This window comes from Lissotriton vulgaris, chromosome 1_1 (genome assembly GCF_964263255.1).
Source record: "Lissotriton vulgaris chromosome 1_1, aLisVul1.2, whole genome shotgun sequence".
Classification (NCBI taxonomy): domain Eukaryota; kingdom Metazoa; phylum Chordata; class Amphibia; order Caudata; family Salamandridae; genus Lissotriton; species Lissotriton vulgaris.
The window spans coordinates 836,023,353-836,047,284 of NC_141685.1; the positions used below are offsets into that span (position 1 = coordinate 836,023,353).

At 47.3% G+C, this 23,932-nt stretch overlaps 1 protein-coding gene across 1 annotated transcript in view; it reads right to left on the reverse strand.

Moving 5' to 3' along the window:
- Positions 1 to 23,932, reverse strand: part of LOC147747979 (guanylyl cyclase C-like) — a 501,196-nt gene that overhangs the window by 260,628 nt on the left and 216,636 nt on the right. The window contains exons 10-11 of the mRNA XM_086957493.1: positions 21,594 to 21,705; positions 12,559 to 12,640 (exon numbers count right to left, since the gene is read on the reverse strand). Coding sequence (XP_086813619.1) covers positions 12,559 to 12,640; positions 21,594 to 21,705 — 194 coding nt within the window. The remainder of the gene's footprint in view (positions 1 to 12,558; positions 12,641 to 21,593; positions 21,706 to 23,932) is intronic.

Here is a 23,932-nt window from a genome sequence, read left to right on the forward strand (position 1 = left end):
GAACAACTGTAGAATGCTGGAAACTGCAGAGTAGAACAAAGTTGAAAGTCCCTCGCAGCTGATTTACCACCAAACAACGGGTCGGTGTTGCATCGTGGCGGAGCTGCGTCGGTCTTTCATCCTTCTTGGGATGATGGATGGAGTTCCGCAGGGGCAGGGGTGTGAAGTGTAGGGGATCTCGGAGCTGCGTCTCCTCGGACGGGTGTCTCTTTTCTCTACACCACCAGGCAGGAGCCGTCAGAGTGTTCCCGGGCTGATTTTGGTGTGGAGCTTCGGCCCCATCACTGGAATCTGCTTTGGGGAGATGGGGTGCGCCTTCGGCCGGGAAGGAGACTGCAGCCCTGCATGGGTAGCGGGTGTTGCCTAGAGCCGGTGCACATGTTGAGTGGTGCGGTCGGAGCGGTCGGTGGAGCTTCCGTTGGGGGCGGAAGATGCAGCTTTCTTTGAACAGGATCTCGGTGGAGCGCACCTGCACACGCACTGTTTGTGGATGTCCGGTTGTGGCCATGGGATTCGTGGCGGGGTACTCCTGGCGCATGGGGGGGTGGTAAATGCGGAGGCCTTGCAGACTTTGACAGGTGTGGGGGAACGCCAGCATGATATATCTGCACGCGGGGGCCTCTTGTGAACAAGTGTGAAGGCGCGGCGATGCTGCAGCCTTGCTGATGCTGCTGTTGCCCGTTCCAGTGGAGCTGGTGTTCTTGTCTCGAGGAGAGTGAGAATATGGTGGTGGCATGTTGGCATTCGGCTCCCTGCCTTGCTGGCTGTGCATAGGTCTTTGCAGCAGTGGACGGGCACGTTAACCTGCTGGGCTGTCCTAGTCTAGGGGCGAAGGAGGTGATGCAACACACCGTGGTTTGTGCTTTGTTTGCAAGGGTCACACATCCGAATCCGAAATTTGAAGACGTTTGCGGCCGTCATTGTTGCCTGGATCAGCCTCGCTGGTAAGTTTCTTTTGCCCCTGATTGTGCCGTTTTTTTTTAACCCGTACCTGCGGGTGATCCATTAAGGTTGTCTGATGCCTTTGAATCAAATCCAAGCATCAAGAGAAGGCGCAACAGACATCGTGTGCCCTCATTGCTGGAACAACTGTAGAATGCTGGAAACTGCAGAGTAGAACAAAGTTGAAAGTCCCTCGCAGCTTATTTACCACCAAACAACGGGTCGGTGTTGCATCGTGGCGGAGCTGCGTCGGTCTTTCATCCTTCTTGGGATGATGGATGGAGTTCCGCAGGGGCAGGGGTGTGAAGTGTAGAGGATCTCGGATCGAAGATGCTTACACATGGGTTCAGAGGTGGGAAAGATATGGATGGCGGTGGGTGGGTGGGGCTACTGGTGTGGTGGATGGGAGGGGAGGGTGAACAGTTGCTGCATTTATCGCCGTCGATGTGGGCTTGAATGGTTTGCCGGGTGGTGGAGGAGCAGTGTGGTGACAGACAGTTAAATTGGTTGGCCGTGATGCGCCATTTGGTGGGAAGGGGTGACATCGGAGGTGCGGTGTTGTGTTCTTGCATGGCGGGGGAGCTCAGGGGCCAGCATGTTGAAGTGGATGAGGAGCGCTTGGTTTGCTGGGGTTGTTTCGGATGGTGTGCCTGCGATTGCGTAGGGGCGGGGGGTGATGGCTTGGGACACATGTTGCTTTCGCCTATGTGGGGGAGCAGCTGGAGGTTGGAGGAATAGCTTTGGCCACTGGCCGACTTTCTTGTGTGGCATGCGCATGAAGTGGGAGTGTGAATTGCAGGTGAATGTCTCGTCCAGTTGGACAGCTGTGCATGGTGGAATCCCCAGGGGCAGGGGGTCGAGCACTCGTCCTCCAGCTGAATCTTTGTGGCGGTTCAGTGGACTCGCCGTAGCGGGCTAGGGTTGGCGGGAGTGCACGCCCATGGGCTCTGCCTGAAGGGGCGGTGGGAGGGAGCTCTCCTCGGACGGGTGTCTCTTCCCTGTACACCGCCAGGCAAGAGCCGTCAGAGTGTTCCAGGGCTGATTTTGGCGTGGAGCTTCGGCCCCATCACTGGAATCTGCTTTGGGGAGATGGGGTGCGCCTTCGGCCGGGAGGGAGACTGCAGCCCTGCGTGGGTAGCGGGTGTTGCCTAGAGCCGGTGCACATGTTGAGTGGTGCGGTCGGGGGTGGTAAATGCTGAGGCCTTGCAGACTTTGACAGGTGTAGGGGATCGCCAGCATGATCATATCTGCACGCGGGGGCCTCTTGTGAACAAGTGTGAAGGCGCGGCGACACTGCAGCCTTGCTGATGCTGCTGTTGCCCGTTCCAGTGGCGCTGGTGTTCTTGTCTCGAGGAGAGTGAGAATATGGTGGTGGCATGTTGGCATTCGGCTCCCTGCCTTGCTGGCTGTGCATAGGTCTTTGCAGCAGTGGACGGGCGCGTTAACCTGCTGGGCTGTCCTAGTCTAGGGGCGGAGGAGGTGATGCAACACACCGCGGTTTGTGCTTTGCTTGCAAGGGTCACACATTGAAAGTGACAGATTCAAGAGGGGGGGAATTTATTCCCTTTAGGGGAAGAGGTGGGATTTGTGAGATGAACACTTGGGAGACTCCCCCCTCTTCAGCCCTCGAGCCTTGTGCTTTGGTGAGTGTCAAGGAAGGCGTTCCTACTGTTGGGGGTTCCATGTTTGCTTGGAGACTTGTCGCACATGCCTGTGGGTGCGCTACGGTGGGCATGCACACACGGTTGGGGGATTGCAGGGAGGCCCGGCGCGGTGTTGGTTGTTTGGAGCGGAGATGCGCTCGGTTTGTACGCTGTGTGGTGGGGAGTGAGATTGCTACATTGAATCGTGCCGGCTGCGACATGTATGTTTGTGTGCGTGCCCGGGGGGACTCCGGCCTCCGAGCACCCTCGATATCGCTCCCGATTGGCTCGTCCACTCCTCCGGCAGGCGCCCGGTGCCTGGACCTGGAGTGACCACCCACCGACTGGGATGCTCGGGCCGTTGGCTGCCAGGTCCTCGTCTGGTAAGTGAGTGGTGACCGTGGATGGCTTGGAGTTTCGGGAGTTCGATGCTGCAGCCGGCTTGCTTGCTGTGGGTCCTGATGCCACCCCAACCAGCGTGGATGATCCGGGTGGAGCGGGCCTGCACTGCTTCCCATCAAATGGGGTGGGTAATTGTTGAACTGTGTGGTGTGGCATCTCGTGTTTTCGGCATGAAGAGGCGGTGGGCGTGCTGTGTTAAGTCCTGCAGTTTGTGAGGTGTTGCGCTGGGATGCTGGCCAGCTTGGTGGGTCAAGTGTGTAGCATCGAGGCATGGCTTTGCTGGACGCGCCCGAGGCTGGGTCAGAAGGCAGCTGCAGCCTGACCCAGGCCAATGCACATAGCGAGGAAGTTGGAGCCCCAGCCTGGGCCGACACAAACAGCAGGTAGCGCTGCTCCTCTCCGGGCCAATACACAGGGCAAGGCAGATGCAACCCACCTTAAGCCAATGCACACAGCAGGCAGTTAAAGCCAGAAATAGACCAATAACAAGGCAAGGTACATGCTGGCTGCGTTGGACCAATGTACAGATATATGTACTCTTTCATGGTTCTCACGGGGAGCCGAGCTGTGCTTGCTTCCCTGCCCCCTGGCTGTGCTTGATTCCCTGCCCCCTGGCTGTGCTTGCTTCCCTGCCCCCTGGCTGTGCTTGCTTCCCTGGCTGTGCTTGCTTCCCTGCCCCCTGACTGTGCTTGCTTCCCTGGCTGTGCTTGCTCCCCTGCCCCCTCTTTGTGCTTGCTCCCCTGCCCCCTCTCTGTGCTTGCTTCCCTACCCCCTCGCTGTGCTTGCTTCCCTGCCCCCTCGCTGTGCTTGCTCTCCTGTGTGTGTGGCTCTGGGTGTGTGTGTGTGTGTGTCTCTACGTGGGTGTGTGTGTGTGTGTGCGTGGCTCTGGGTGGGTGTGTGTGTGTGGCTCTATGTGTGTGTGTGTGTGTGGGGGGGCTCTATGTGTGTGTGTGTGGGCTCTATGTGTGTGTGTGTGGGGGGGCTCTATGTGTGTGTGTGTGGGCTCTATGTGTGTGTGTGTGTGTGTGGGGGCTTTATGTGTGTGTGGGCTGTGTGTGTGGGGGGGGCTCTGTGTGTGTGAGGGGGTGCTCTGTGTGTGTGGGGGGGCTCTGTGTGTGTGTGGGGGGGCTTTGTATGTTGGGCTCTGTCTGTGCGTGTGTGTGGCTCTGTGTCCGCAAATACTCTCTACTACTCTCTAATGCTCACCTATTGCCATTGTAAATGACAATACGATTTATTTATGTTTTTTTTAAAATTAAAAAAAATGTAATGAGCATTGCCAATAGCTCTACCTTTAATAATGCCGAGACCATTGCATTGTAAATGCTTGTTGGTTTGGCAGCGGTGGCTCATTAGTTCAGGCAGCCTGCCCGTCTCCTCTCCCGGCAGTCGCTGCAACCGAACTGGACGTTCATTGAGTGAAGGCAGTCAGTCACAGGTCATGACTCCGACGACATCCTGCGCTGCACTCCCCCGACCGGGCTCGGCTATATTGAATTGTCCGCAGGCGGCCGGCCTGTGCTAGCAGCAGTCAGTCAGCACGGCTCGGGGCAGCACCTGGCCACTGCGAGCAGAGTGCCATAATGATTGTAGCTGGCAGCCTTCATAGTCCTGGACCCCGTGGCACACTGTCTAGTAGGAGACAGGACAAGATGTCCCTCTGCGGTGCCACATCCAATGTACTAAACAGCCTGACATTCTCAGTAGTAGCTAGTGGGCATACTACCGGGCCAGCCGTGCCGACACGCTGTCTTCGAGCTCAGCTGCTTCAAGTGACTCAGAGCTATGCAGGCAGCATGGCGCTGTGGGAATTGAATAAACATAATACATTGTAGTGCTGACTGTGGACTTCTTAGCGTGGCCTTAGGTCTCCGCATGTAGTCCTGCCAAGTGCCATGGAGCACGCCTAGCCTGCACGAGCAGCCGCCTGCCAGCTGCCAGGCACAGGTCTGTGGCATTTCAGTTCCAGAAAGTCATCATGCAAACATGCTTGACAATGCAGTTCGGTGCGGTGATGCAGAGCACCACACTGAAATGCGTTTGTCTAATTCCTAATGCATGGTACTTGACAGGACTGGTGCCGGCGTTAATGTTAGCGCCAGCGCAGGGGGAAACACAGGGTTGCACCATATTAAATACGTAAATATGTAAATTTAAATAGTAAATATGGTGCAGCCCTGCTTTTTTAATGTGACTAAGCGTGTCGTTAGCCTTCTTGGCTTAACAACACGTTTCACCACTTTATTGTAAATATGCCCCTGTGTGCCTTAGTAGGTATTTGCATTTCAAACCGAAGGTGGGGCCAAAGTAAGCTCTTTTGCTTTGTTTTTCTCTGCCCATGCTGTTCCGATGGCTGTCCCCACATTTTGTCACAAATGCATTTCCAGAGCGTTTTGGAAATTCTTAGGGAGCAGAACAAATTAGCATATTTCGTTACATCACAGAAAGTGATGTAATTTACCTCTTGATGACAAAGACAACAGAAGAAGTATTGTCAGTGAAATGACGAAAAAGGTCATAAATGTCAAATAAATAAAATACTACCAAAACCCTGCTAAAGTGGTCGGGTGCCTCCCAGGACCAGGCGGCGCACTTAGAAGTTGCTTGCTGAAACCTAAGCGTGATCATTTCACAATGTGAAGCAACGCATGGGCAAATATTAGAGAATTACACCCAGGTTCTGATGCTGAATGTTGTGAGAGTAAGATTGGTCACACTCGCAGTTTATAGACAAACGAGGGGCTGACTCATACATGCTAACGTTTAGTAGTAGAAAGGAAGGTGATTTAGAAAATAAAACCGGGGGAATTTAATTTTCTCATTTACTTGAATTTAAGTTGAGTACGTTTTCCGCGTCAGAAATGTGAATTAAAGCTTTTTTGGCTTGAAATATCGGGAGTTCTGCCACGCATGAATTATTTGAATATTTGTGAAATTATGATTTTTTAACAGATTTCAATTGTTGTCCTTCTCTGGAGTCTGGTTTATTTTGGTAGTGTTCCTTTTTCCAATGAGAAGGCTTTAAACATAAGCAGTGTTTGCTTCTGGGTCTGATTATTATCTAGGCAGAAGGTATATCATCTCCGCCGTATTACAAGCTCCTCAGGATTGGAACTTTTAATATGGCGGACGGGATATCTATTTGTGACGAAGTATTTCATCCATCAAGATCGCAATCAGGCCCTCTGCCTTTGTCACCTTAAGAGCAGCGGCGGCTTCTCCACTAAGGCGGAGAAGCGTCGCCCTACTTCTCAAAAGGAAAAATTAAATGATATTAATGTATAGCTATTATCATTTTAGTTTTCCTATTGTTGGCTCTCGGGCGGGGCTGGCCAGAGCAAGGGTAGGAGTGGTTTGCACTTCCTAAGTGCGCACGACTGCTTGTCCGGCCCTCTTGGTGTCAGCAAAAAAGCCATCTGATTACCTACTCTGAATAGGATGTTGGATGGATGGCTAACCTCCGACGGCCCATACTACATCGGGGAATATGCCAGTGGCAGAGCCGGAGTATGCTCAGACTTTAACATACTTTTGGTCTGCCCACTTCTAAATGAGAGAGTACTCTGTCACTGCATTGTAAGAAAACAGACTTTATGCAGGTGTCGTCCCACTTTTTTCCCCATTTGGACCACAATGCTGATGGTTTTTGATTCTGAAATAGCACTGGAAGCAGCTAACCAAGCCCCAGTGCCCGTGCTCTCTCACTAAAACTGATACATGTAAACAGATAACCCCAATTAGCAAGAGCTTTAACCTGCTTATAAGTCCCTGGTAAGTGGTACCAGTGGTACCCAGGGCATGGGAGTTAAAGTGGTACACAGGGCCTGCAGCACTGATTGTGCCAGCATGAGTGTCCCAACTAAACAGATGACAGCAGTCCTGCCATTGCAGACTGCGGGATCAGTGCAAACTGCTCGAACTCGGCTTTGCGCCCTTACCATGTGTGGCAAAGTCAAAGCACTATTTTTAATATATGTCATTCACCCGTAATGTAGGTCTCCTGAGAGCAGGAGGCAGGGTGCTTTATTAAAAATAAAGGTTTGGACATTTAATTGCAAGCTTTTATGCCCCTATAATTGCCACTTTCTATTAAGGGCTAGTATAAGTGATCAAGGGGCCATAGGATAACACAGCTGCCACTCGGGATTCCCAAGGTTGCCAGCTCCATTATGGTCCCACTGAAATATTTCATACTTGATATCAAACAACTTGTCTCATCACCCCTGACATGAATATTTTCATGTCGGATTTGATGTGACATGCACACAGGTGGCTACCTTAGAGGAAGACTGGTTCCCTCAAACCCCTTTGAGAGCCAAAGGCAACTCCAGACTCCCTTGGACTGATTGCACTATTCACCTGCAGTCTGCATGTAAAAACAACATCCCAGAACCAAAGAATTGCTGGCCATCGAGCCCTCTAAAGGATCGCCCACAAGTAGATGATCTAGTGCATTGTGGGAAACAAAGTCCTGACCTCAAGCACATTTCATAGGGCTACCACTTTCCCCCCAGACCTCCGGATGTCAAAATATCTTCAAGCTGAGCTTACCGTTGCCAAGGCTTGTTGGTGGCTAGCCCTGTAACCACTACCTTCACTCAGCGCTCCAAACCAAGGGAACTCCACAGCACCTTCCGCTGACCACCTCAGTGGCCCCGTTGTTGACGTTTTGCATCAGTTTTCTTGCCAGCACTGTATGAGCGGTAAAACCATCTCCTGCTTGCAGCACCAGGGACAGCCAGAGCATCTCTGCATCTGAGCTCTTCGAGTTAGGTAAAATTCAACTGACTGTTGTGGTCTGGTCCTGGGACCTGAATCCCCTTATCCCCCCCACGGGGTTCCACACAACTCAACCTGAAAGGGACAGATTGTAACTAGCGCTTTTTACTATTGATTGCAATACTAAAGCTCAGCAGTATTGACTTGCACTGATTTATTGTTCCTTCTAAAATCCATACCTTCAGGTACACACACCCGATTGTCTTTATTTTGGTGTTTACATGTATATAAAAATCTGCTTTCTTTTTATAAATTGAGGTTGGATGTCTTTCAAGTCATGTCAATTACTCATCGCCCATGTTGGTACTCTGAAATGCTTAACACATGTTGTTCTAGTAAAGTCTGACTGCTCTGTTCCACACTACCAAGACTGAACTAAGGACTTGTTATTGTGAAACCAAGGACCATCTTTTAGGTATTATGCAAGTATTACATAATTAAGCCTAACCAGCCTCACTGCGTAATACTCCACTTTCCTACAGTCAGTACACCTTGTAACTCAAAGACTACCTGAACATGACGGAGAATTATTCTATCACATAGCTGAAATCCCTCCGTATGTGACTAGGTGGGCAAAGTTGGAGCCAGAGGGATCACCTGGCTATAAGTGTGTGCCTGCCCACCCCTTAGGGAGGCTGGTGGTATGACAGACTGTGAGCCTTATCTGCCTTCTTCCAGATACTGGCCAACTGCATCAAAGTGTTCGACTTCTCCTTAGAATCAGGTGACAGAGAGCCTCCTTTACCTCTTGAGAAATGGATAGACCAAGCACCACATGGGTACACTGGTACTGAGGCACACAGCTCCCTCTTCCAGTCACCATCTACTCACAATGTCTGATGTCAGAAGATGACACTTGAGCCGGAAGCCTGAGAACCCTCGACCATGGACTGTCAAACCAGTAAGTAAGTAGTGGAGATGTGGTTGCCAGTGGATGCTAAGCCGACAGAGCTATCGCCACAGAGAGTATGGGTACAGGAGGTTGGGGGCTATGTGCAGCAGGCTGCCACCCAATCACAGCCATATTCTACGTACTTTGTTCTAATACTGCACCCCTCTCTGTGCAATACCAGAATGAGCAGAAAGAGATGCAAGGTGACAGAAACCACAGAAAACGTGGTTCTCCCCTCAGCACAGACAATGGTCCATATGTGCAAACCCACACAGAGTTCTCCTAAGGTCTACCTTCTTATGTAAATACAGCCAAAAGGGCATGCATGTACGTGCACTGGGCTGCAAGTATGAGCAAGCGCATATCCCCCCAAAGGCTCAGCTCACGAGGAGGAAGGGGGCTTGAAGATGACTGATACAAAGCTATTGCTCAGCCTCTAACTGCCTCACTTGCTGCCTTTCTGTGCACCTAACCTGCAGCCCTCTAGACCCTCGCCCCTCTTGCATTGGACTGTGGTGTTGACACAGGAATATCTGGGGGCTCTGCAGACACAGAACTGTATGAAAGGGGGAGCTCCTGCCTATGGTGCCCTATGTGGTATTTACTGTGAATAACACACAGTGGAGTGGTGTGGCTCACTGGTTAGAGGCGGCAGACCCGTAAGCAGAGAACGGCCCGGGACCAGGGTTCAATTCCCGACGCGGCAGGGTCGTGGACCAGGGTCAAAACGACTCGATAATTCTCGCCTCGGTGCCTACTCTAACCAGGGAACACACTCGGCAACTCTGGGCATTAGGCTTGCCTCATCTCTACAACGGCCCCCCACAGACGCCGGGATGCCTGGTTTCACCTTGGAGATACCCAGAAAAGGACCATCTCACAGGGAAAACCAGGACGGGTTCCCCAGCGGTCTTCAGCGCCAGGATACTCCATGGAGTCGCAGTGCGCTTTACAAGTACACCCACATTACATTACATTACATATGACGGGGCATAGCAAGAGAAATGACATCAACTGTCATACATCAACTGTAATGTGATAGGGTGTAGCTGGGAACATGATGGCATTGGCTTGTTGTATACTTGACACCTAGGAACAAAATGGCATCGACTGGTACATTAAGGAGAACATTGTGCAACATGATGTCAAAGACTGGGAACATAATGGCATGAGGACAACGACAAGCGCATAAGATGAACTAAGATGTGCCACAAATGAAAGAATAGTATTTGGAATATAACATTTGTGTAATTAATGGAAATACCAAACTTATAATACGGGACAAGATGTGTGCATTCCCAAAATATTTAAAGGAATTTTTTATAGTGAATTGTTGACATTGATTAATGATGTTATATCATAATTCCATTGGTGGTACCGGTAGTGAGCCCTTTCCTCCAGATGTGATGGGTTTTTTTCATCTATATTTGCGACACTTGGCCCTACACCTTGCACTGTTTGTCTAGATTTGGCATTAAACTGCACACTTCCCTGGTTTAATGTAATTCTCCTGGGATAGTGCCTCCTTATTAGCAGCGTCTAGGAAACCCTGTTCACACAACGACCTCGCTCGTACAAGAACAACACATTTTCAGAAGTGTAGGGGGGCTATGTACAAGGAAGTGGAGGAGAGAGGTGTTAGCCTTCCTGGCTTAACGCCTCTTTCCGCCACATCTGAAACGCAAGGCTGCACCATATTTACAAGTATGTGGTGCAGCCTTGCATTTTCCCCTGCTATGGCGCTAAATTTAGCAACTTAACGCCACCGCAGGCACCCTTGCACCAGAGTACAACAGTGTCTAGATGCAGGGGAGGATTGCTTATGTGTAGGAAGGTCCCCCTTCCTGCACATAAACAATCCTAGAAATGCGATTCTGTCACTTTCATCGTCACTATAGGTGACATGGTGGTGGTGATAGGGGCTTTTACATATGCCCGAAGGCTCCATACTCTGGTAGAGTACTACACATCCTCTACGTCTGTCATGGTAGGGTATAAGCATTCTCAATTAAAAAAATTTCCACCGACATCTAGAATATCCCAGCATGTATAAATCAGAATCAATTAGAGAAACCCCGGCTGTCCAAACCTCAAGAAAGTCATTGAGTGTGACTTTCACACAGGTGAGGTAACGTTCGCAACTTCTATCCCATCCCCTCAAATAGGGGTACCTACCGCCTCCATGTTGACGCCTATCCCAAAAATGTCCGACTCTTGCTATGAGGCAGCAGCTCAATACGGAGTGAAGTAGGGTGGGAGCATGCATGCCGGTGCTAGGAACCTTCCTCCAGAGCCCCCCAAGGGTCCGCCTAATCAAAGACTTTGTTGCAGTCTCGTTATGGAAAGAATGAGGCATTCTGGCATGGCTGTGGGCTAATATCCGGAGCTGATCATACTCTTGGGACGATGACGAAGCTGAATCATTTCTGATGCCCCAGAAGTCACCGACCCGGATTAGCAGCCCGAAAACTGGTGACTTGCAGATCAACACGCTCTATGCTGCCTACACAAGAATCAGAGAGTCTGCCTACTGATGACTCGTTGCCAATCTCTGCACCTCACAGCCGCTGAGCATGGCTTGAGCCCGGGGCATCTATCTGCGCCTGAACCCTAACTAGTCCATACTAGGGGGCTTATTTACAAAAAAAGGATGATGAGCGGCGCAGCAAGCCATTTTGCTGCGCCAAGATGCTTCATTTTAAAAGCACAGGGATGTGTCATATTTACAACAATATGAGGCATCCCTGTGCTTGCCTCTGTACTGGTGCACAAGTGCCTACCATGCTCTAACACAGGTACCCTTGCACCCTGGTGGAAGAGTGCCTGCGCTGCGTGGATGATTGTTTTTGTGTAGAAAGGGATACCTTCCTGCACAAAAACAGACACCTTCCTGCAAAAAAACAATCACAAGAGGTGTTTTTCTCTTTCCATGTGTTCTGCAGAATGCAGAATGCATAGAAAGAGGTAAAAACGAGGAGAAATACATTTATTTACTCCTCGTTGCGTCTTCTTGCGCCTCCTCTGTGGAGGCGTAAAATTCTGACGCATTCCCAGGTTTACGAAATGTTGTAAATATGTGAATGCGGCAGAATCTATGGGTGTTAAGTGGGAACACCCACAGCAACACCTATGGCACGCCTCTTTCACGCAAAGTGATGCGTGAAAAGGAGCCGTATTTATAAGGCCATGAAAAGCCTTGGTGGGTGGTTATGCGTGGCCTTGAAAATATGGAGAAGCCCATTGCGCTGCTGGTGCGTCAATAAAAGCTCGCGTACCAGTGGGACAATGGGCCTGTAAATAAGTCTCTATGTATTCACTGAGTTGCTGAGGGTCGCGTCTATACTCAAGAAGGGGGCTTTGCTCCAATCATTAGTTATATTATACTACCCTATTCTTACTTACTGACCGAAGACACACAGATGCACTTCCTCCTGGGCCTTTTAACAGTGGCTTGCTCAGTGTCCTGCAACACAGTGTACCTGACACAATCATATCTACAATTAACACACAGCTCCCGTACACAGTAAGTGAGGCAGTCCTCCACCGCATCAACGTTTTTTGTAGCCTGCAAATTGTGTTACAAAAAGGGTGGGCATGTTTTTTTAAAGGCCCCGGGTACAGTCGCTTTGCAATAGTAATGTATTGCAATAGTAATGTAATATTTTGTAAGTACCTCTTAAGAACTGCATGTAAAATTTTAATTTTTTATTTCTGTGTAATTGAAAGCTGAATTTCTACTACGGGTCTGCAGGTAGCACACATGACATGGGTCTGGTTGGCAGCTCTTGGCATGCATTCCTGCCTCTGAGCAGCAGCAAACAATGATGTCTGAGGTTACTGACAAATATTTCATATGTTAACTCTAATTGAGTGCAGTAAACCAGAGTTCGCTTATCATACCTTAGCACCAACAAGGCAACGAGGAGCACAAATATCACTGTAATTGTCAAAGTAAAGATGGCAATCGTCAGTATGTGAGGTCCTGAAAAGGAGAAAGAACAAACTGTGAGCATCGTTGGAATACAGTGAGTCTAAAGAAAAGTCTGAAGCAGACATCTGGGATCATCTCACATAAACATTAGAGTCACATCCTAACTCCTTGCTCCTGCCTGTGTTACCTATATAGGGACCATAAGATTGGCTTCTGAAATATCATCACTGCTGAGTTAATGATAAGAAAATGTACATATCAGCTTGCCCTCTGTGCTGGAAACCAGTAACTAAGGGGCTCATTATGATGGCGGGAGGACTGCCACCGCCGGGCTGGAGGAGGCGATCCTCCCACCGTCACAATGAGATTTACCCACCGCAAAATTAGGATGGTGGTGGGTATCACGGTGGTCGCAAAGTCCGTCCAACGCTTTTTGATTGATTCAGATGCTCCGTCCATCACCACCCCCTTTTGTACCGCTTTTGGCCGCCATAAGTGTGGCAGGGTATGCTCAGACGTGAGTCCCTTGCTCACTTTGCCACTGGATTCAAGCAAGCCTGGCTGAAGACGGCTGGAATGCCAGACACCGGTCCTCGGAAGCTTGTTTCCGGTCCAGGGAAGACATGGCTTGGCAGTTCGGGCTGGACTGTTCCCATGAGGCACAGGGTCAGACTGATTTGCATATAGCCATGTCTGAACTGGGGTGGCAGAGTGGTCTAAAGAACGGTGATGGTTTAAACCCAGATCATTTGACTGGGTGTGAGTATTTTATTGATTTAGATGCTCCGTCCATCACCACCCCCTTTTGTACCACAAATAAAGCGCTAGCGCTGTCTTCAGAGGGCGTTCCCTCATTTGCATGGGGGTGTGGCCCATGCAAATGAGGGAATCCCTTTGCCTCTGCAGCTGCACTGTATTACAGATGCAGGTGCAGAGGCAAAGAAGCTCTCAGGAGGCGCACTGACAGTTGGCCACCTAAAAGGTGGCCCATTGTCAGTGGTCCTCTGATGGCAGCCTTCTGGAGGGCGCAAAGATATTTTCAAAACTGCCACCCAAAACAGCGCAGCAGTCAAAAAATGCTGTCCTGTGTTAATTGACAGAGAGGGAGCAGGACAGCACCATATCTACAGAGATTACAGAGATATGGCTCTCTCCTTTCCTGTCCCTAGTGCTGGCGCTGTTTTCAGCTGAAATACGTCTGGCACACACCTTTAGTGCCATATCGCTAGGGTGCGGCCTGAGCCTACCATAGGGTACAAAATACTATTCCCAGACATAATTTTTTCTACTGTGTATGTGTGCTGCACAGTGCAGCAAGCATGGAAAGTTGGATAAGAAAGGAGAAATAAAAACATTTCTCCTTTTAACGCCTCATTTGAAATGGCGTTAACTTTTGGTGCTGAACCCTGTCTAATACTATTTGTAGATAGGGCTTTGCGTCAAAAGGCATAGGTGGTTGCATGGAAACGCCCATTTACCACCCATGTAACGCCCCCTTGGCGCTAAGTAACGCAAAGCAGTGCTTCGTGCTGCTTTGCGTTACATTTAACAAACTTTTCAACGCAAAAGAAGTTTTGCGCTAGAAAGTAAATTGGGAGAAAAAAAATGTGTGCTGGTTAGTGTCACTTTTGTGAATCTAACTCAGCACAAAATGTTTGTAAATCTATCCCCATGTATGGTATACAAATAGGATTCAAAGCGGGATAAGGAATACTGAACAAATATCAATGTGGACAGTAAAAATAAAATTCGTTGAGATGTGTCTATGTGCACAGTTTTGAAAGGAAATCAAAACTTCAAAGAAATAAAGTGACAGAAAGAGGAGGGACAAGTTGTTTCTCTACGAGCCCGGAGGACAAGGAAATGAAATGAAATTAAAAATTATATTTGTATAGCGCGTAACTACCCGGAGGCCTCGCAGCGCTTTTGACTGATTACTGTGGCGAGCTACAGGGTGGATTAACACGCTTTTGCGAACAGATGGGTTTTGAAAGCTTTTCTGAATGCCATCCGGTTATTATTCTCTCTAAGGGTTAGGGGGAGAGAATTCCAAAGCCTCACGGCGGTGTGGGAAAAAGAGCGGCCACCCCATCGGGCTTTGTTGATTTTAGTTGTGGTTGCTAGATGCAGTGAACTAGAGCGGAGGGCTAGGGCACAACTAAGGGGAACAGGATGGCAGGGCCTGTTCGGTGGAAGGATTTGTGCACAATGCACATGGCCTTAAACTGTGCTCTGGCAGCCACTGGGAGCCAGTGAAGTTCTTTTAGGGCTTTCTTGGCTGACTGCCAGCGGGGGAAGTTGAACAGTAATCGAGCGGCACAGTTTTGCGTGACTTGGAGCCTGTTGGTCACTGCTGCCGGGGCTCCTAGGTATAAAGCATTTCCATAATCCAGGCGGGAGAGTATCAGGGCCTGAACCATGATTCTCCTCGCCTGGAATGGAAGCAGAGGGAGCACTTTGCGGAGCATTTTTATTAGCCCGACACACGTGGCGGCTGTTTTGGTGGCTTGGACCGGAAAGTCTAGCGAATGTGATGACAGGGGCCTCTAAAGCACACTGCTTTACCAGTATATCTTACAATACCATATTAATTGTAATGACAAACAGTACCAACCAAAGTGCAAAACTGGTGACTACCCTGTCGTCCCATGTGCATGATTCAGAAACAAAGGAGAATCATTGACCGGTACATAAATTCTAACAATGTCATCCGCTGCACATCCCATCAGTCACAGTTCAAGTATCTTCTTCAGTTTCAGTTGTACTGTCCACTGATAGGAACATCGTAAGTTACAATTGGACTCCTTCATGGCTCACATGACTATGTGGTAGCCAACAGGTATGTTCTATCTCGGTCTGTGATAAATTTTAATTACGCTTGGGAAATTTCAATTTGTTTAGGTTAAACCTAGCGTGTTAAATTCCTAAAATGTATAATTCAACAATTTTACATAATTTTTGCGTGAGGGTGATTGAATTTAACAGAAAATGTCTTGCCAAGATACATTTTAAACTTGAAGCACTCCCCTGCCAGTATGTTGCATGACTTTTTTATGCACGACAATGCAACGCATGAAGATTTCTTGCGAGATGCCGGCAAACTACATTTGATGGAAATTTGCACTAATGCACCTTATTTTTGCAACATTTCACAAAAGTTCACAAAAAGAATGGCACAACCTCTATTTCTGAAGAATTTATCCTGGGGGCTCGAACTGAAGCAACCCACCACAAGTTCAGAGAGGACCTTGTTTGACAGTTTGAGCTGGACTATTATTATTGGGGTAGGACCATGGGTGATTTGCATATTTCTGGGTCTTCTTTGAGGTGCCACCGTAGGCAAAAAACGATGAACTGGGATGTGGCCTGAATAATTACTACTGGCTGAGATTAATTCAAGTATTCCAGCCATCATGTTTTTGTATTCTTCATTGTGATGCTCTATATGCAAAGGTTATGTCCAGACAGGTGCGACTGGTGCGGCCGCACTGGGCGCTGACCTGTGGAGGGGGCGCTGTTCTTAGCAATATCTTATGATAGGAGAGCGGCGCCAAAAGGGATTGTCGTACCAGGCCCCGCCTGAGCTAAAGCCGGCCCTGTGTCCAGAGGTGGACCCCTTGCTCGTGCTTTTGGAACCAAGCTGCACCTGACTGAGGAGGCCCAAAAAGGCGGAAACCTGTCTTGAGTTTCTTGTTGTGCAGCTGAGAGAGGACCTGGCTTGACATTATGAGCTGAATTGCCCTCATCACAGCCGGACCGAGGCTGATTTGCATATGGTTGGGTCTAATCTGAGGTAGAATGGTAGGCAAAAAAACGATGGACTGGAATGTGGCCTAAGTAATTACCAGTGGCTGATAATAATTTAAGCATTCCATCATCACTCTTTTGGATTCTTCATGATGAGTAGTAAGTCACTTCGAAAGTAATGCCGCTTCTACAAGTATTTTTGAAGATACATCTGAGAGTCCCTTCCCAATATGATGATCTGTAACTCATCTTGTGCTTAGTAAATGTGTCAAACACTTATTGAACCTACAATAACTTAGTAATGACTGATTGCTTGACAACATCCTACATTGTATAGGCGGTATTAGTGTACAGCTGACTGCATAGAGTACGATTAATACCAAAAAAAGAGTAGAAACAGGCACATTTTAATGTGCCCTAAAATGAACTACATGTTTTATATATATATACGATGTGCAATGGGTGTCTTTGTTAGAAATAAATTACATCATCCCAGCATAAGGTATATAGTGGATCAACACATCCTGCCCAGTGATGGGTCTTATTACAAAATTAATCACATTTAAAGGTCAAGATCCGTCATACGACGATTTAGTACTAGTAGAAAATATTTAATCCCTCAACGGAGTCATAGATGATGTTGTGCATATTCCCATAATGTATATGTGTTTTCGGAGGTTGAGATGGTCGTCTGGGACTGAACGAAAGGGCTTCTAGCTTTTATTAATGGATTGGTTGTAATTAGGGCTTCCTGTTTTACAGTATTTCTTTTTTGATATTTCCATCTGTATTTATCCATATTTATTTTATGTCAACATCATCTGTATTTATCCATATTTATTATGGGGCTTGTGAAACAAATAAAGGTGAAATTGGTATATATCCACATTTATTTAACCAATAAATATGCAGTCATGTTTGAATGCCTGGCAGGATTCAGTGATATGAACACCCGCAGAAGATAAGTCAATGCACTTATAAGAAAATATGCACATTTCAGTATCAGTCTTGTGTATATCTACTGTCATAAAGCCTCTTTACTAAAATGCCTTTCTTTTTTTAACCCCCTCACCTATTAATTCACACAGTATTGACCTAGCAGTCATGGCAGAGTGTATTTAAAATCACTCAAAAAGCATCCAGTTTCCGTTTTTATCCACATTTAAAAATAAATACAGACAAGAAAATAAATGTTTTTTTATCTGTATTTACCTGTAAAAATCAGTACAAACGGAAAACAGGGATCCTTAGGAATAATCAAGGATGTTTGCACAGGAATATTGGAAAAGTTAGCAGCAATGGGCAGGAGCTCAGTTTTAAGGGGATTGAGTTTCAGTGGATACCAATTAATCTTGTCCTGGATGTCAGCCAGCGTTTCAGCTCGGTGAGAGATAGCCTCCAATGTGGAGACTTTAAGATAAAAGTTAAGTTTCATCAACTTTTTGATCAGGCACTATGATGGAATTATTTTGGTAGACAAAAAGGGGGGTCTAATACTCGTTAAAGAGTGGGCGGGATACTATTGAATGTTGAGGAACGCCAGGATGTGGGAGTGCAGCGTCAGAGAGAGGAGGCTATCTTGATTTACTGTGATCGACTGGTGAGGTATGAGGTGAACCAGTGCAGTACCTTACCCTCTATACCCATGCAAACCTCCAAAGTTTCTAGTGGGGTATCATGACTGGCTAAATCTGGACAGAAGTAGATTTACAATTTAAAACAATATTTAGGTCATTTTTTGGTGGAGGGACTTTGAGCTTTGATCTAAGGGGTCCTAACGTCGAGAATATGTTAATTACACTTATTTCTGTCACTTCAGAGATTTTCAAAGTTTAGTGTATGTGATTTTGGACACCGCCCACATTAGTTGAGATATTTCTCACTCCTTGGAGTATTAAGGGGAAGACTATTTGGTTTTAACCTCTTTTTTTTCAAAGCCATTAAAAGTTTCGGACTGCATTTCATTGTATTGAGCTCTTTGATCATTGGCCTCCTGGTTGACACAAGTGGATGGAATTTGGAAGTTATGCGAGAGGCTGGGTTTGGTCAGGTTTCGGTTTTTGGTGTCACAGGCCCAAGCCATTACAGGTTTGGGTTGGGAAGATGTTCTTGTTTCCAAAGTGCAAACAAAAAAGGCATTTGGGAGTGGATTTGACCTGTTTCAACAGGAGCATCAATTGTCCACCATGAAGATATCCTTTTTGCACAATTGCCATGGGTGAGTTTCAGACAATGTTAATTCAAGTCATTGTTTAGTGGTATAGTGGGTAGGTGGTAGCTGTGCAGACTGAAGTCTCCTGGGAATATGTTATTTTTCGATTGAATCAGCTGAGCGTCAGCATGTTTAAGGCATTGATCGTAGCCGTGACCCGTACAGCTAAGAGCAGCGGGGCTGGGTGAGGGGGGATTTTGACGGATGATGACCAGGGCAAATCATTTATTTATTTGATTTTCCCTGGTCATCGTCTGTCGAAATACCCCCTCCTCCGGCCCCCCACCCCACCGCTCTTACCTGAACGGGCGACAGCTGATTGATCAGTGAACAGACAGTTAACTGCTGAAGGGTGACAAATTATGTGAATTTAAGAGGATGTGTGGAGGTCTACACAAGTTCCACCACCAGTAGTCAGGTTCGGTGAGGAGGAAGGAGGCACTGGGATGGAAAGGCATGATTGTGAGGCTTAGCAGTCAACAGCAGTTACAAGGGGAGGGGCAGATGTTCAGGAGAGTAATTATTACAAGCCGTTATTCTTACTGTATTTTTTTTGTGTTCACAATGGTCCCTCTGCATGGAAGTACTTCTGTTTCATGACATGTCTGAGATGTTGACTCACTTAGATGAAATATTGGTACAGTGTTTGCAAAGTACTTTTTGACTAAAAAAATAAATACATCGATTTAAAAAAAAATATGTTCTACCACTGGGCACTGGTATGTCACATAACGATCATCTCACAATGTCTCCTAAATAGAGGGGTCTTATCCGGGAGTTTACTGTAGATGTGAAAGATGCAGAGGTTACCTCATAAAACGTACTGAGGAGAACTAAGGCATAACTGTACATAAAAACATTTTGCATTTCTTCGCTCTATATCTGAAATACACGAATGTCCACTGAAGAAGTCAGAGGACATCCCACAATGACAGTTAAAGACCAGTTATCATCCCAGAATCCACACGAAATAAGTGATACCAGGGCTCCTCTGGTGATAGTAAATGAGTAACAGGAGGGGTTCTTGCTGACACCTGCTGAAGAAATAGGCTGGATTTGATAGTATTAACCAAACACCTCTAGCTGCGTCGGACCACACCTCTCAAACAGGTCACAACGCGGTTTGTAGTACCAGCTAAGTGACTGGCGGAGTGTCTGATGACAACTAATAAAGAGGTCAAGGGTCATCTGATAGCAGTAACTGACTATATATAGTGGTGTCTGACCATTTCTATTGAGAAAACAAGGGTGCATTCCATAATACCAACAAAGAGAAAGAATAGACCTGATTTGCATGAACCTGCGCTCTTCACCGCACAGGGATGAAACTTCTATACACCAAAGGCACTCCTTTGACCGCCTTAGTGTTACTCCATCACAAAGGTACTGGACTGGCCCACTTCATTAGGAACAGAGTGGTATGAGCACAGTAGGCTACTGGTATGCGAACCGGGTCTTCACAACCTGATGGAGGATTACACCCTCCCCCTCAATATTTTCTGCTTTACAGCGAGGTGGCTGCTGCAGTTCGAGGAACATAGGGGTGGTGAAGGTTTGAACCAGCTGAACTTGCCTGTCTGAAGGATATCTGCCCAATATCAGGCCGGACGTGGGTGATCAATCTCCTTTATAGATCCCTTCTCTCCCAGGCTAAATGGGAGCTATTTAGCCTTTAAGAGTGACGGGCCTTTGGCATGAGCCTGGAACTATCAGGCGATGAATGTGCAAACATCCTGACCAAAACCCCTCACAATCCCAGCAATGCCCAAATCAAGCTGATTCAATGTTATCACCCACATAGGGTGTACCTAACCACTAAAGGGATTAATAGTTTGTTCCCAAGAGCGCAAGCGGTCTGTCCGACATAGCAGCTGGAGGGGCTGGACTTATGAGTTGAGATCGCCCATTCCTCACACCTTACTGAGAAACAACGCTAAACCTCGTTAACTTTGCAACAGGATGAAACTTCCAACAGGACCCCAACAGTCTGTCTCCCGGGGTTGTTCGCCAAGCCCTAGGCTGTAATGTAATGTAATGTAATGTAAAAAAGACTTCTATAGCGCAACTTACACCGGACGGTTTCTTGGCGCTGTTCACTAATTCAACGGGAGGCATGTAGGGGAGAAGAAAGAAGATTATGTGTAGACGCTGCGGAAAAGGTGGGTTTTAAGGAGCTAAGTTGATTACTGCTAAATTTGCTGACTTGGCCTTTATCCTACCCGGGGGCACTTATCCATGTTTTGGAAATCCCCCAAGGGACCCTCCCTATAGGGATAGAGGCGGGAGTTGTCCAAAAGTCTGACTGAAAGGGGTTTCATTGAGGAGGGCCTCATTGAGGGTGGAGACTCTTAGAGGCTGTTGCAGCCCACGCGCACACAAGCCTGGGGCCAGAGACTTCAAGATTGCTCGCCCATTGCCGAAGACAGCAGGTTAATGTCCCACTGAGAAGGGATTTCCTCGGACGAAGGATGAGGCGATGGACCCCAACGCACGGGCTTAGGCTCCCTCGCCTCAATACAATGCTTCTAGGCCGATGCCACAACAGGTGTACACCTGACCTCACTACACCCTCTTCCCACCACACCACACGGACAATACAACTAAGTTTGAAATAGCCTCTCCATGGCAGTTTTGATCATGTTTTTTACTTAGTTACTGTTCAACTGGGTATCTCCCCTCCTCTTCCGCCGCCCACTCCAGTTGATTTCTTTCTTAGTCGTAGCTCATGTACTTTGTTTACACCAGTCAATACGATGACACCCTTGATTGTGGATCGACCTTTCTGCCATGTATAAATAATGCCTAATTATGCAACCTTCTATTGCAGGGATACCATTGGCAGCTTTTCTGTTCTGTGTGCCAACATTCTGCGAAACAATGTTCCAATAGTACGGCTGCAAAATATACATAACATTTCAATAAAACAGAGAAAGATTGGACGCGTAAACAGGGCTAATAGAAATACAAATTTTAGAAAATTGCAGAATCTTTCAGTGCTGAAACGTGTGTGCACAGGCTGTACATACAGCGTTTGGAAAAACTCACCTGTGTCTGGAAGGTCGTTTGGAAGTCGATGGTTCTTCCAGACGAAGGATGGACTGTCATCCAACACTGTTGTTTTGTTCTGACTGGTGTCAAACTGCAGAAGGGGGGTGTACTGTAAGGAGGAAAAGCATCATAATTTAAAGTAATAAGCCGCTCCAGTGCCCCCTCTCTATCTTAAAGTTTAGGAGCCAGATGGAGTAAATTTCAGGTGCCCACAAGCCTCTCAAAGGTCCTCGACACACAAAATGGTTGTAAATATTAAACAAGCATTGATTGGAGAGTCAACAAATTCACATAGAAGTAAAAGAATCAAAAGCATTTGATATGCAAGTATATTTAATGCAAGTTAGGATTTGCTCAATAGTGAAGATAGCAATGTAACCGCAACTTTCAATGTTCGATGCTGCATAAAATGCTAATAGTTTATTTACTGCCCTCTCTGAGCACCACAAACAGAGTATGCAAATTATAAGTGGCTATCTATCGCTAGGGCTTATGGTGCACACTACTTAATACTAAGCATTCCTTTACAAATATGTACAAGTAAGCAAGTGGAAATACCTATGATGACACCCACCTAACTGTCCACACTCCTGGTGAGCCCTGAACCCTTAGACCATAATACCCCCACACATAGCAGACACAATAGAAGGGGTTGTAGTTATCAAAAAGGCAGCCCTCCTGGCTTTGTCAGGGTGTCATCACAATCATAAAAGCGGGCGTGCATCAGAGCAGACCAATACATCAGTAAAACCACTGGTGATGATACCATCTTCCATTGACAATCAGAACGTGTAATGACTCATTGTTAACTTGGTGATAATCAAGAAAACATTCCCATAATCTTCATTAAAATGCAAAAAACATCAATATACGTTTTATCATTATCAATAAAGCACTACCATTTCAATAACACATGAGCATGAATATTCTTACACTTTCGAAATGCTGTAAGTACAGCCTTAATAACTACCAACAGGTGCCCCCCTCCCCCACTCTAGAAAAGTTTGAAACTGTACGAAAACTCTCCTAGGGTCACACATTTACTCCCCCCCCCCCCCAGGAGACTTTGGATGGCTGTAAAAAAAATGTTCAGAGGGGTCCCTGTGGGGGACAGACCCACTCCTGGAAACCCCTCAAACATGTAGGAACATACTTGTGATGCCCAGCCCTCGCTATGGCACCACAAGTGGAATATGTAAATTATAAATAGCCCTCAGAAGGGTTTATGGGGTGCGCAAGGCCCTAGCTGATAATATCTCGGCTGCAGCCCCTTGATGCGGGGAAAGTGTTTATTTTTGTTTTTTTATTTACACTGGGATGGGTACACTGGTCCCACGCTGGGAACCCACAGCATTGGTTTTGGGGGGTTGCTTGGGAGCCCAAAGCCCCACGACTTCTACCGACTAGACCACATAAAAGGAAACACTCATCCCGCGTGCAGAGCGCTTGGGAGAATAGAGGCCTGGTGCTTCCAGTCCCCGACAAACATGGAAGGGGTACGAGAAGTAGTGCCTTGCTAATGTAGTTCTTGATCCCGGGAAGTTAGGGGATCCTAGGGACAGATATTGAAATAGCGTGGTGTCGCTCTCTTGCGCTTCCATTACTCCTAGGATGGTGGAGTCTACCAGGAGCTAAAAGACAAATGGGAGGAAGCTCCACACGCGCATGGACACTGCAAAATTACCAGGGGCAGCGGAAGTGACATCACAAACATTTGACCCCATGATGACATCAATGGAAGTGACATCACATGACCTTTGAGCTTGTTGACATAACAACATGTAACGCCATGGGATCTTTGAACCTGACATCATAGAAGTTAAAAACAGCAATGAGTGCAATTTGAAACATTATGTGCAAAATGGATAAAAGTTTCTTAAAGAGGAAATGGCCTATTATAGGTAACACACAAATATTAATTACGCTGCTACTCTGAAATGCTGGGAGTGCAGCCATCGTTTGTCATATTTAAAGGTGGAACCATCATGTATCAGATACAATTGCATGCCCAATTATAACTTCAAAAGCCAAATCACTGCCACAAAAGCATCTGCAATTGCAAGTTTCACACAGAACCACAAATCAAGAACAGCATGAACTCTCGCACTGCAAGCTTCCCTCTCACACACAGAGTGAATGCAGAATAGGGTATACACCCGTTACAACGCATCTTTTACTCCGCACTACCATTACAACGCGACTTTTACTCCGCATACCATTACAACGCATTGCGCTGGGGGGCGCTCTAGGATAAGGGATAAGTATAATTTACTATCCAACGCCTTCCCTACGGTCCACGGGGACTGGAGTTAGAATAGTAAATTATACTTACCACT